Source organism: Sceloporus occidentalis, unplaced genomic scaffold, assembly GCF_023333645.1.
Source record: "Sceloporus occidentalis isolate IW3139 unplaced genomic scaffold, rSceOcc1.0.p SCAF_1, whole genome shotgun sequence".
In the NCBI taxonomy this organism is placed as follows: Eukaryota; Metazoa; Chordata; class Lepidosauria; order Squamata; family Phrynosomatidae; genus Sceloporus; species Sceloporus occidentalis.
This window is the reverse complement of record NW_028316981.1, coordinates 286,968,097-286,982,674: the sequence shown is the minus strand read 5'-3', so window position 1 is coordinate 286,982,674 and position 14,578 is coordinate 286,968,097. Positions and strand designations below refer to the sequence as shown.

General features: G+C 41.4%; 1 protein-coding gene across 5 annotated transcripts; it reads left to right on the top strand.

Moving 5' to 3' along the window:
• The first annotated feature begins 93 nt into the window (after positions 1 to 93).
• SETD9 (SET domain containing 9) lies at positions 94 to 13,578 on the top strand. 5 transcript variants are annotated; one of them, XM_089495525.1, is made up of 7 exons: positions 101 to 330; positions 7,663 to 8,027; positions 8,930 to 9,053; positions 11,394 to 11,509; positions 12,299 to 12,404; positions 12,570 to 12,697; positions 13,135 to 13,578. In XM_089495525.1, exons 1-6 carry the CDS (start codon positions 245 to 247, stop codon positions 12,655 to 12,657), a joined length of 885 nt encoding a protein of 294 aa, XP_089351651.1. In that variant the 5' UTR covers positions 101 to 244; the 3' UTR covers positions 12,658 to 12,697; positions 13,135 to 13,578. The 5 variants fall into 5 exon arrangements, with proteins under 5 accessions (XP_089351657.1, XP_089351651.1, XP_089351643.1 ...); XM_089495517.1 differs by having other exon boundaries at positions 12,807 to 13,569; XM_089495509.1 differs by having other exon boundaries at positions 102 to 330; positions 12,792 to 13,567.
• The last annotated feature ends 1,000 nt before the right edge of the window (positions 13,579 to 14,578 follow it).

Sequence of the window (14,578 nt, the reverse complement as noted above, 5' to 3'; positions counted from 1 at the left end):
TGGTGTAAAGGGCCTAGCCCTACAATGTTGTTGTAGTAGACGCCAAACTGTGCCCTTGAAGACATTTTGGACTCCATCTCCCAGAATCCCAGGCTATCGGCCAACATGGCTGAGGCTTCTGGGAGCTGAAGTCCAAAAGCCCTTAAAGGCCACAGTCTGGGGCCCACTGGACTCTTTCCAGAGGGAAGGAGCTGCTGCCGAGGAGGAGCCTCCGCTTCCCTGCCTTCCCTGCTGGGAGAGGGCCATGCTGAGGGCTCTCTGGAGCCGCTGGGAGGCCTACAAGTACCGCTTCGTCCCCTGGATCGCCTTCAACCTCCGCCACAAGCGCAGGTGCGCCACAGAACCGCTTTCGTCCCGCTTCCATCCGCCGGCTCCTTGAGGAACAGCCGCCCAGGACAAACGAGAGGCCTGGCATCCACAGATGTCCTCCTTTGGCAGGACATGAGGTCCCTCAGCTTTCTAATCCAGGAGGGATTCCAAAGTGTCCTCCATTTTGAGCATGACTTTACTTTTATATGAGTGGTGTTTTTTTTAATTTCAGGGTTACTAGAGGTCCTCCTTTCCCAGGACATGTCCTCCATTTTCAGCCTTCTGCCCAGGAGGGATTCCCAAAGGTCCTCCATTTGGAGCACGACCAAGAAGCATGGACTTAGATTTTATTAGGAGTGTTTTTGACTTTTTGTTTGTTGGTTGGTTGGTAATGGCCTACATTTTTTGTGAGCTGTCCTACATTTTGCTGTAACTTGTCTGCTGCCTTTACGGTTAGGACATCTGGTCACCCTAAGGACAAGGCACTGCAAAACTTCAAGGAAAAATGCAGGACTTTACAAAAGAATAGCTGCAGCCACTCATGTAAATGTGAATTCATGCTTCTTGGCCATCCTTAAAAGGGAGGGCCTTTGGAATCTCTCCTGGACAAAAGGCTGAAATGGAGGACATGTCCAGGAAAAGGAGGGCATCTGGTCGCCCTGGGGACAGTTGACATTCATGAGGGTTGGCAATCAGGAAGTTGCTATCAACAAGTTCATGTTTTACTGAAATAAATAAATAAATAAATAAATAAATAAATAAATAAATAATTTATTTCTTGGTACAGTATCTGCTGGGGTTTGGTTCCAACATCTCAGTGGATAACAAAATCCATGGATGCTCAAGACCCATCAAGTACAATGGCATAGAAATGGTGCCCCTTGTATAAAATTATAAAACCAAGGTTTGCTTTTATTATTATTATTAATAATAATAATAATTTCAAAACATGGATAGTTGACTCTGTGGATAAGGAATCAGTGGATATGGAGGGCTGACTCTAACAGTTATTGTGTGCCTTCAAGTCATTTCTGACATATGGAGACCCTAACCCTACCATGGGGTTTTCTTGGCAAGATTTGTTCAGAGGAGGCTTGCCATTGCCTTCTTCCCCTGAGGCTGAGAGCGTGTGAAATTACAGTGACCCTAAGGCTGCTGACAGATGAACTATAGACAAAGCCATTTTTTGTTACACTTATATCTTTATTTTCTGCCAGTGAGTTCAAGAAGGCCTATGTGGCTCTCCTCCTCCCCACTTTTGGCATGAGATTTATCGTGGGGTTTTCTTGGCAAGATTTGTCTGGAGGGGTTTGCCTTTGCCCTCCCCTGAGGCTGAGAGAGTATGACTTGTCCAAGGTCACCCAGTGGGTTTCATGACTGAGGTAGGAATCCAACCCTGATCTACAGAGTTATAGCCCAGTGCCCAAACCACGATGCCATGCTGCTTCTAATCACATTAAAAAGACAAAATGGCTGATAGTTCTTAGGATCGAATCACTATTGTATAGGAATCACTATTATTGGCCGATCATTGGGGAAATTTCCAGTTATGTAAATAAGCATAAACAAGGTGGCTTATGCTGTTATCCACCAGTCAGTTTACTCTAATAAAAAGGTGGGATCCTATTCATATCAGGTGCTTTCCCCCTTTTAAGTCTCCAGTTTCTAAAGCACTACATGATGATGGATGGCCAAATGGGGATAAGCCAGGTATTCTCCAGCCTGTATCTGTGCATTTCGTTTTTTTCTGCCTTCATGGCTGGCATCCATAGTTTTTCTGGGGTTTTTGGGCTCTATGGCTGTGATCTGAAAGAGTTTATTCCTGACGTTTCACCAGCATCTGTAGCTGGCATTTTCAGAGAATGTTGCAATGGAAGTGAGTAGGGTAAATATACTGTATGGCCCTTGGCCCGTTTTTAATGGGAACGATGGGTCAGATTCGATTACGACTTGGAGAAAAAATCCGAGTCAGAATCGCAGCAATATATGTTGCGTTATATGCCCAGTGGGAATGGCCCCAAAGTTTATATTAAGCGTTTCTTCTTTCCTGTTGAAGTTGTCCAGGTGTTTATGGATTTCAGTGGCTTCCCTGTGAATTCTGACCTGATAGTTGTTGGCATGGTCCAGAATTTTAGTGTTTTCAAAAAGCATTTTATGCCCAGGGTGGCTTATAGCATGTTCTGCTAGTGCTGATTTTTCTGGCTGACCCAGTCTGCAGTGTCTCTTGTGTTCCTTGATTTGTGTTTCAACACTTGGTTTGGTGGTCCCTATGTAGACTTGTCTGCAGCTGCACGGTAGGCAATGAACTCCTGCGGCCATGAGAGGGTCTCCTGTCCTTTGCTGAGCACAGCATTTACTGGATTTTCTTTGTCAGTTTGTAGACCATTGGAGGTTGTGTTTCCTCACCACATTCCCTATTCTGTCTGTGATTCCTTTGATGTGTGGTAATAATACCTTCCCTTTGGGTGGTTGTTTGTCTTCACTCCTCTGGGTTTTTCTGGGTCTGGCAGCCCTTTTGGTGTCTGAGCTGGAGTAACCATTAGCCTGTAGAGCCTAGTCTAGGTGCTTCAATTCATCTTCCAAGAAGTGGGGTTCACAGATCCTTTTTGCCTGGTCTACCAGTGTTTTTACTGTGCTTTTTTTTGTCCTGGGTGATGCGTGGCATTCTTGTGTAGGTATCTAGTCTACATAGGGACAAGTCCACACAGGGATCACCAAATGCAGTGTTCAAACATGAATCAAGGACCATGAGAGACACTGCAGACTGGATCAGGAATAAACTCTTCCAGAACATGGCCTCGTAGCTCAAAAAACCCACAAAAAACTAGTCCTCCTAATTTTGTGTCATCCGCAAATTTGATAAGGATCCCCTCTATTCTTTCATCCAAGTCGTTGATAAAGATGTTGAATAGCACTGGGCCGAGGACAGTATCTTGTGGCACCTCACTGGTCATTTCTCTCCAAGATGAAGAGGAATCATTGCTGAGCACCCTTTGGGTTCGCCTGGTCAACCAGTTACAAATCTACCTAACAGTTGCATTGTCCAGCCCACATTTTACCAGCTTGTTTGCAATAATGTCATGGGGAACCTTGTCAAAGGCTTTACTGAAATCACGATATGCTATATCTACAGTTTCCTTCATCTACCATGCTGGTTATTTTATCAAAAAAAGAGATCAGATTAGTCGGACATGACTTTTTTCTCAGAAACCTATATTGATTTTTGGTGATTATGGCATTCCCTTCTAAATGTGCACAGACTCTTTGTTTAAGGATTTTCTCTAGAATCTTTCCTGGGATTGATGTCAATTAACTGGACTATAATTGTTGGGATCCTTCCCCCCCCCCCTTTTTTTTTTTTTCTTTCTTTCTTTGAAGATGGGGACAACGTTTGCTCTCCTCCAGTCTGCTGGGACTTCTCCTGTTCTCTAGTAGTTCTCAAAGATTATTGTCAATGGCTCTGAGATTACATTTGCCAATTTGTAAAATACCCTTGGATGTAGTTCATCTGGTCCTGGAGACTTAAATTAATTTAGATTAACCAGGTATTCCTGTACTACCTCTTTACTTGAAGGCACACAATAACACCCACCCACCCACACATATGTATATATGTGGTTAATACAGGTTCTGCAGGTGCTGTCCACTGGCAGGGTAAGCCAATGAGACAGAATTGTTATAGAGCCTTGAGCTTTGACAGGCTCCAGGTGCTAGTCTCTATTGAGCTATGGAATTCAGTACACAAGTGTGGGCCAGTTATTCTTTTTCCGTCTACCTCACAAGGTTATTTGGAGGATAAAGTAGGGAAACATATGATAGCGGATGCTGTAGCTTTCCTATATCAGACATCAATCAGAATGAAGACTGCAGTCAAGACACTGGAAGACAACTAAGATTTGGAAGCGCATCTAGGAATGGACTACATAAGATCCTTAAGTGTAAAGCTATATCATTGAACACCAATTCAAACTCCGAATCATCCATTCCATATTATTTCTGATTTCTGTGAAAGCTGACAGGACGAAAATCAGCTCAAATGTGGTGCTGGAGTAGAGTTCAGCGGATGCCATGGTCTGCCAAATTAGATAAACGGGTCCAAGAGGAAATCAAGCCTGAACTCTCCTAGAAGCCAAAATGACTAAATCGAGGCTTTCAGGGTTTGATTCCCAGCTCCTCCATGAAACCAACTGACCTTGGGCAAGTCACAGTGCCCCAGGGGAAGGTCATGGCAAACCTCCTCTGGACAAATCTTGCCAAGAAAACCCCATCAGGGACGTAGCCAGGATTTTAGGAAGGGGGGGGGGGGTCCAGACTAAGTGTCACCATTATAATGGGGCTTGGGTGCGGCAGCGCAGCAGCACACACCATTCATTTTTCTAATGGGGGGGGGGTCCGGACCCCAAGAACCCCCCCCCCCCGGCTACATACCTGACCCCATTATAGCTTCGCCTTACGGTCACTATAAGTCAGAATCAACTTGAAGGCACACAACAACAAAATGAGGTTTTCAAACTTTGGACATAGCAGGAGATATGACTTACTGAGAAAGATAATAACATATCATAAATTGGAAGATGGTAGAAAAAGAGGAGGGTTACATTAGAGCTAGATTGATGGGATTCGGGAAGCCACAGCCTTGGGTTTGCAAGATCTGAGCAGGGCTGTTAGTGCTAGGGTTTCTTGGCAATCTTTCATTCATAGGCTCATCATAGCTGAAAGCTGAATTAATGGCAAATAAAACAAAAGTGGGGAGGAGGGGAGCAACATAGACCTCCTTGAACTCATTAGGGGAAAGCAAAGATATAAGTGTAAAAAAATAGGTTTTATCTATAGTTCATCGGTCAGCAATTCAAACAGCACATCTTATCAACCACATTTCAAAGAATATGATGTGATGGTCTGACATCAGTTTTTAATAGCTGGATTGACTCGATAAACCTTAATTTGTCAGGATATGATTTTCCCAGTGAGACAAGTTCTTGGCGTATAGTAATTATTTTAATCAACTATTGTGTCTTATATAAATTTCTTTGTTACTAATCTTGCCCCTAAATTCTCGTACATACAATGGATGATGGCATCTCACTTTCAGAGGGACTGTGAAATAGCTTCTCCAGAGGCCTAAATCATTAAAGCTCGCAGTGAGGTATTTGTGAATACATTGTATAGGGGCCCATTCGGCATTGGCTGAAGTGTGGATTAGGTCTAATTGGCCTTTTCCCCATCTCTAATTTCTGTAACAATAAACAGATGCCTGGAATGAATACAAGTTTAAATTGATTCTTGGTTCGCTGGGGGAAACCATTAAATATCCCAAGCCATTTACTTTTGGGTTAATGATCTCAGCATAGTTCTTCTAATGAATTACAGCCTTGTATTCTCTCAAGGATCATTTATTATTCTCAGTTAGTATGTTTATGCTGCTTGTCTTAATTTAGAAAAGATTTCATTGTTTGTAAAAAAAAAAATCCTGCTGGTGACTCGTTACAGAAATCAATTCTGTCGGGGTCTTTGCCGATAGACTCTTTCCTTTCATTCAGGCCTCAGTAGAGTTGTAGAAATAAATGTTATCAGTTGGTTTTTTCTTCTCTCAACCCATTTCAGTTGTACTGTTAGTACAGTGGTTCCCAACCTTTCTAATGCTGTGACCCTTTAATACAGTTCCTTATGTTGTGGTGACCCCCAACCATGAAATTATTTTCATTGCTACTTCATAACTGTAGTTAAATAGATGTTTTCCAATGGTCTTAGGCAACCCCCATGAAAGGGTCATTCGACCCCCAAAGGGGTCCCGACCCACAGGTTGGGAACCACTGTGTTAGTAGGACCAGTTCTCTCTGCTGCCATTTTCCTTAGACAAAGAGGCTTTTGGTTCAAAAGCGAGCAGTAGTGTCAAGCAGGTGAATACAGAGAATGGTGTACATACACACAACCTGTATAGAAATATACTGCCATAAGGCAGTGCTTTTCAGGTTGTATGATGTGGGCAGGGATGGCAACCCCTCCCCCCCCATATGCCAGGGACTGGTGCTATATTTCTGCCCATTGGCTACAACTGTTTCTACCTTTTACCATCAGAGTTGCACTGCCAAAAAGCAGAGTTGTACATTGCTTTTTGCTGAGAGGTTGGGAAAGTTGCAACTCTCAGAATTTGGAACTGTGACTTCCAGAATTCCCTGTGGCTATTCAGGCTGGGGGATTTTGAACGTTGTAGTCCAAAAGAGTAACTTTCCTAAGCTCTGTTCCTGCATGCCATAGAAAGACTGCTATATATTTTTATGTTTGCTGAGCCAGGAAAAAATGGCCACATGTCACTGGCAAGCATTTGATAGGCAAAGGTACCTTAACTATTTGTATTATCTTAGGTGAGAACAGGAAATGTATATCCCCTTGATGCTGTTGAACTCCATTGTGCTGATGGGAGTTGCAGTCCAGAAAAATCTGGCAGAACACATGCCTCCTCCAATATCCCTGTCCCAAGTAATACATAGGTTTGAATGTCATGATTAGCCTGTTGAATGAAAAATATAGACCAAGATCCTCCTCCTAATGATACCCCTGCAAACCGACCTTATAAATAGCCTAGCCCCCTCCTCACAATATAGCCTTTACCATGGGGTCGGAAAATGTATGCGGCTATTTTCCTATAGATGGACTTGCTGCATTAAGCATCGACAGGGAACTCCTTAGGGATGTCCCTGTAGATTATGTCCTTGCAGTGCTTCCAGCTAAAAGAAAGTGGCTTGATGCATCACCACTGCTCTCCCTGCTCTCCAACAACATGAAAGTGGCCATGAAGTGATGAGGGAACTTGTTTTTTTAGTGTTCATGTGTGGGGTGATTTTTGCAAGGTAAAAATAGAATACTGGCCTCTGCAATGACCAAAAAGTGAGCTGCAGCAACTTAAGTATGATTTAACCATCATAATTCACTAACAGGATAACAGCCAGGGGAGCCAGCATGGTGTAATGGTCTGAGTGTTGGACTACAACTCGGAAGACTAGGGTTCAATTTCCAGCTCGGTCTTGAAACCCACTTGGGCAAGTCACATGCTCTCATCCTCAGGGGAAGGCAATGGCAAACCTCCTATGAATAAATCTTGCCAAGAAAACCCCATGATAGGTTTGCCTTAAGGTCTCCATAAGTCGGAAATAACTTGAAGGCACACAGCAACAACAAATGACAGCCAGTTATATTTTTGAAAGATATGATGATGTTTTTGAGATTGTGATTATCTTTACCATCTGAATAAAACTCTTATTTCAGAAGCAAATAAATAATATTTGTTGTAGAGACAAGGACCATTTATCATCTTCCAAAAAGTCTGTTTCACTGTTTTTTTTCTCATTGCAGAACCCTACGATTTGTACCAGAAGAATCAAAAGACAAAATAGTCTCTGATGAAGATGTCCTTAAAACACTACTGAAAACCTTTAGAGCTTTATTTATAAATGACTTGGGCAGGCAAATGTTTCTTCTGAACTTCCTTCCAGAAGTTAAATCTAAATACCCAGAGCTTCAGACAGTTCATTCTATGATATCCAAAGCCAAAGATGACAACCTGCAGAGTCAAATCTTCTTTAATCCAGAAGAAATTTTGTTTAATACATTAGGATTTAGTATTACACGAAGCCGCAGTTCATTGATTTCTGCTGGCACGGGAGTTTTTGTAAGCAAAGGTTTTATTCCAAAGGGAACAGTTGTATCTATGTATCCTGGTATGAAAATAATTGTATTTTCAATTAGGTGAACGTATGAATCTGTCTTATGCTGAGTCATATGCTGAGTCAAACTGTTGGTCTGTCTAGCTCAATTTTATCAACAAAAACGCTCAGCTGCTTTCCAAGGTTTTGAAAAATCTTACTTGCAGATGCCAGGGATTGAATAGGCCTTCTGCTTGTACTGCATGTGTTCTTCCTGAACTATGGTCCCTCTGCTTGATAGGGTCTAGCATTACTGGCATCCAGCACTGCAGTTAAGGCTTTGTAATCTGAAGTTACAGATCCATAATGACTCTTCATACTTGAAGTTGTGGCACTATTGCTATGATTGTAAATCAATACCAAACCCTTAAATTTTAGGGAGATATGACAAGTGAGAAATGAGGGGGATGTTTGTAAGGCTGGGTTGTTTTATTTTTTTCTTAACTGTTGATACTGCTGTACCTTTTTGTGAATCCGATTTTAAATTGTTATTCAGCTATGAGATTCCTAGGCAATTTTGGTTCAGCTGCTATCTTTCACCCTGACTGTCTCTCAGGCCTATTTTAATGCTCAGCAAGACTAGCCTCATTACATGCTACCTTATGCTCCTTGGAGCAGAGTCAGATACAGAGGTTATCATATTGCAAACATTAATTAGATGTGCTTACTTGACAAGGCAATGGTAAGATTTTCCCCCTTGCAGATATTAAAGTCTTATTGTAAAAGGGCATTGATTCTGCAGACATATATGACTATGATTTTTTTCCAAACAATTGCTTTGCAGCAAATTTGGTGACTGCATGTTTCTTAAGAAAATGTTGATATCTGCTTAATAGATTAATTCGGCTATCTTTTCTGCATAATTATAAAGATGTTCTGCTGCTAAAATCTAACATAGGTATTTTTGCCACAAACAGGTACAGTCTATGAAAAGTATGAGCCCATATTTTTCCAGTCCATTGGCAATTCATTTATATTTAGATGTATAGATGGGGTGCTGATTGATGGGAATGACAAGGGCATCTCAAAGGCTATATACAGGTACGTACTTGATGGGGAAAAATCAATCCCACAGATTAAAAACAACAACAACTCTGCTTACTCTCTAATAATGTTATCTGGAACCAACTAAATATGGAAGTCATTTATTTTTCCTTTAAATCAGGAATAAAATTTTAGTTGCAGATTTGTAGATAAGTCTATCTTGTGTTTGATTTTTGTGGGTGGATTTTCTTTTTCTTGAAAAGTACTGGACACCTAGAACATGTGCTTTGTAGTTAGACTGTTTAGAAATGAGAATGTGCAAAAAGATATACATTTCCATTTGGCTTTTAAAAAGTGTTTAGCACAGGTTGATATGCAGGTGATAGAAAACAGTATTTGAAGCTAATAATAGTTTTGCCATGGGTTTTTGCCATAGGATAATTTCACATGCTTTCAACCTCAGGGGAGGGCAATGGCAAACCTCCTCTGAATCTTGCTGAGAAAACCCCATGATAGGTTTGCATTACAGTGGCCATAAGTCAGAAATTACTTGAAGGCCCACAACAACAGCAATATTATATTAACTAAACATTATCTTATAGTTGGTATTAATTGGAGAGGGCATAAAAACCATGAAAGAACCAGATCCCATCTCACTTTGGATGCTGATCAAAGCTAGGCCTGCATAGTACTTGGATAGTACTTGGATGGGGGAACCATCAAGGAATATCAGGTTCTGCAGGCTATATTTCAGAGGAATGCAGTGGCAGACCACGCTTGAATATTCCTTGACTGAGAAAACCCTAGGAAATTTATGGGATTGCCATAAGTCAACAGACATCTTGAAGGGTACATACACACATGCACAGTACAGTAATTAGAAATGTAAAAACTCATCTCTACAAAAATTTTAGCAATATGAACATGCGTTGCAGAACATGCCTAACACATCCCATGGTTAGCTCCATGCTTTCAAAAGAGCTCCACAGATTCATGGGTGTAATACATGATGCAAGTCATTTGTCAGCAGTTCACATTTTACCTATTTACCTAGCTACCTATCTACATTAATTTTTTCTTTGATAATACTCCCACCATTGCTTACATGAAAGATCAATAACAAACCAGATGATCTTTGCCCTCAGACTTGCAATTTCCAGCAGAAGGGTCAGTGCCCTTTTTTAAAAACCCAGACCAAAGCATGCCACATTCACCTCCTGGCAGAACCAGAAGTGAAAAGATATCACTTGAAGTTTCAACCTCTCTTGCCCTTCTCTCCCACTCTCATTTTAAAAACAAACTAAGGCCTGGTACAGACGAGCCATTAACGGCAATATTAGGGCTCGATGGCGCTCAGTGTCCATATGCACTGAGCCCTAATATTGCCATGCCTATGTCACAAGGCTGTGGCCCTTTCCACGTGGGGCGCGGCCTCGTAATGTACAGGTGCCCAAGCGCCCACACACTTCTGGACGGAAGAGGCATCATAGGGCTGCATCACAGCCCTTATGATGTTACAAAAAAGGAGCCTCCTAGAGCAGCTCCTTTTGGAGAGTGTGTCTGTGCTGTAGCATACTGATGCTGCAGCACAGACGCAGGGCTTACAGGAGCAGCTACTAGCCGCCTGTCTTTACTGCCCTTAAGGTCCCAAACACACTGCAGAAATAATCCAGTTTGAGACTGCTTTAACTGCCCTGGCTCAATGCTAGGGAATTCTGGGAGCTGTAGTTTATTGTGGCACCAAGGGTTCTCTCTGACAAATAAGGCTCAATGTCTCACAAAACTACAGTTCCCAGGATTCCCTAGCATTGAGCCAGGGCAGTTCAGGAGGAGGAGGACAAAATGGAGCTGATCTCTCAGCAAGGAGATGCAGGGTGACCAGATGTCCTTCTTTTCCAGGACATGTCCTACATTCCAGCCTTCTGTCCAGGAGAAAATTCAAAATATTCATTTGGCGCATGACTAAGAAGCATAAATTTACTTTTATATTGGTGTTTTTAGCTTTCATTTTGTAACATCCTACATTTTCCTTAAACGTCATACATTTTGTGGTGCCTTGCCCTCCTTTGTGGTTAGGACATCTAGTCACCCTGAGCAGATGGTTAGAGATGGCCCTGGAGTGGTAGGGAAGGGTGTGTGGGAACATGGATGACAGAGGTGCATACAGTTGCATGTTGTATAGTTCAGTTAATGTGAAACATGTTTGGAAGGGCTCAGTTCCTATTTGCTACTTAAGAGTATTGAATAGGATTTGTGAGTGTTGAGTAATATAGCCTTAGCAAATGAATTCAGCTTACAGAGGCCTGTACCTACATGTGTTCATTTTGAACATCAAATCAATCAAATCAAATCAATAGCAATCAAAATATGGATGTGCATTCCACAACTTTTTTCCAGGTCATGTAGCAAAAGAGACCAGCTTGGTCCTTTAAAGATGAGTGATGCCTTTTGGCTTACAAATAGTGTGCAGAATCCACTGGCAGTGGGGCAGTATGTCAACAATTGTTCAACAGGTAAATACTATAAAATATTTTCCCCCTATATAGAATATTTTCCCTACATAAGATGTGATTGTCAAAGTCTCCATTGATTCAACCATGTGCATGTGAAAGACTGATTTTGGACTCAGTGCTATCATGGTGGATATGGATGCTTATCAGCTGCAGATTTTGTGAGTGTTAGGTTCATTTCTGTTTGTAGAAGGAATAGAACCAGTCCATAGTGTCTAAAAACTCCACAGGAAATGTTTTAGAGCATCTCAGCCTCTTGGTACGAGTGAAAAAACAATGGCATCCATGATTTTGTTGAGTAATTCCAACAGAAATATTAATATCAAAGTAACTCTTAGTTACTATATAAACTCATGTATAAGTCTAGAAATTTAGGTTAAAAAATTGACCCCAAAAACCTGAGTTGACTTATCCATGGGTCAATGTAAGTATTGTATCTTAACTCTTATGTAAAAGAAGGAACCATCTCCTTATGAAAAGCAAAAGTATAATATGTGAAGCTCCCGACCCCCTTTACTCTCTCATTCATCCAGTCTTAAGAGTAAGCACAAAGAGTTATGTCTGCTGAACTTTTGTAAGTTCTTTGACATTGTTTTGCTTTGCTTCATCTTTTAGATCCTTTGCTATATGCCCCTAAATTTTATCCTTGACTTATCCACGGGTCATAGCAAAATCCATAATTTTGGCCCCAAAACCTGCCCTGAACTTATACATGAGGTCAGCTTATAGTCGAGTATATACGGTAATGCATTCCATATTTAAGGGGTTTTTTCCTTATTTTTTCCCCATTAGACAAATCAGCCAATGTATGTTACCAGGAGTTTGATGTACCTGAATGTTTTCCTGTAGAATTTAGACAGTATCTTCCAAATATCAAGTACAGTCATGAAGTCCAGAGGTGAGAATGTTAATACTGTATGATGTTGCTAAGACTGAGAATTCAGTTAACATCATCAAATAATTAAAGCATTTCAACATTAATTTTTCAGAATTGTAATAATGAAAGAAAAATGTGGATAATAATCTCTCCAAAATCCACCTCTCTCCCATGCATGATCTGCAGACCCTTGAGATGTGTAGTTCTGGTGGCTCTACAAAATATTGGGCCAGGAGAAGAACTTTTCTCAAACTATTACACAATTATCAGCTGAGCCCGGGGAACCATTAAATGGATACCTTTGGCATCCTAAGGTATTTATATTGAATGCACACTTGGTTGTGATTGGGGCTATTTAATGCAACTCATTAACTGTCAAGATTTAGCAATTTCCATTTTCACTTCCAGTTATTAACTATTTAGGAGAACCAGCATGGCTTCCAGTCTTTGCTACACCGTAAGAGTTAACTATACAGCTAGTAAGAATTAAGGATAATTTTGGACTGTGCAACTCTGCAAACAAGGATTTGAATCTCCACTTGGCCATGGAAACCTACAGGGTGACATTAAGCAAGTTACACACACTCGGCCTCAGAAGACCCCATGATAGGTTTGCCTTAGATTCGCCATAAGTTGGAAACAAATCAAAGGCACCCAACAACTGCAGACCTACTTAACCTTTCCTCTTCCATGGTGCTGCAGGCATCTTGAATCACACCAGAGAATCATGACTTTGATATATGGTTTCCAGGGGCAGAGAACTTCCAGAAACCAGTGGCTGAACTCACCAGGAAATAAGACATGGTTAACATCTCTCTTAGCACTGAAGTTTGCGTCTTTGAGTGGCAGCAGGTTTTTCTCTCACAACGTACTTCTGGCTATGGCCATCGTCTGATGAAACTCAGCTGAATGCAGCCATACATAACCTTACAAGAGGTATGAGAAGACAACAGTGTGGTCAAATTCATTTTCAGAACTGTACCAACGTTAGTATACTATGGCAACAGTAGTAATACATACCACTCCCTCACTATGTCCCAAGCGAGCTTTATGATGCAGAATTACACAATGTAACAAACTTTTGAATATATTCTTATAGTTATTGTCCTGAGATGATGCTGCCAATTTAAAAAATGATTTACAAAGCAGTGTGTCTGTTTCTTTTTCTTTCAAGATGCACCCATGGAAGGGGGGGGATGAGAGATTTTTGCAGTATCCTTGAAAGTAATTTATTTTAACTTATTTTCCATTATTGATCTGTTAAGTCCACGAGAGAGGTTTAAATAAATAAATAGAATTGAATTGATTGATCAAGGCAACCGAATAAGCTTCCTGTCTAGTGACCAAGCCTGAACAACTCTTCTACAGATTCACCTGTTCCATCTCCCACACTACCTACTTTATAAAAAATTCCTTAAAGGAAACATAAATAACAGAATCTCAAACAATACTACTATTTTTAGTATTATAGCTGCATATACCAATTATAATGTTTCCTCATAAATCATTATAGCTAGGAATAAGGGCATATACACATGGGCAAGATACCATGGGCCAACCCTGTGGTATCCCACCCACAGTTCCAACCAGTTTTCATCCCTGAGCTGGTATGGCGATAGGAGGGTGTTCACATCCCTGTCTGCTATTGTGGAACTGCCACCACATTCCCTCTGAATGCCCATGCCATGGGCTGCCAGGGCAGGAATGAGGCACCCACATGACCAGGCATCCCCTCCCAATGTCACTGGCTACAACTGGGCCCTTCAGAGGAACCATGGAAGTGGTGACAATGACAGGTAAGGAGGGAATTGAACCCATGTAGTCTGCTGGCTGTCCCAGAGGAGTTTCCAGGAAACTGCTGCAAACAGCCAGTCTTTTTAGACCACACTAAGGACCTTTTGGGCCTGGATCAGTCCAGAACAACCAAACTGGGGTACAGTCTGACTGATACCAGTCCAGGGCTATTGGCCTGCATTGCCCGTACAAGATGATGCCAGGCCAAGGGGTATATGGGCATTTTTGCCTGTGCATTCAGCCTCTAAAACAAAGAGATTTCAATATTGTCTAAATCAGTTTATAGGTAGAAAGGTATAACAGCTTTAACTATAATGGACAAGATATATGCAAAATATGCCTTTGCAATATTTTTACCTCTGCACAAATAAGAAGTGCCTCCCATCATTATCGAGCCAAAT

Bases quoted from the DNA above. Each gene is read 5' to 3' on its own strand.
- SETD9 (XM_089495525.1), top strand. From the start codon at position 245: ATGCTGAGGGCTCTCTGGAGCCGCTGGGAGGCCTACAAGTACCGCTTC. The intron at 9,054-11,393 runs GTACGTACTTGA...ACTTTTTTCCAG, and splicing joins ATCTCAAAGGCTATATACAG to GTCATGTAGCAAAAGAGACC. The intron at 12,405-12,569 runs GTGAGAATGTTA...CATGATCTGCAG, and splicing joins TACAGTCATGAAGTCCAGAG to ACCCTTGAGATGTGTAGTTC.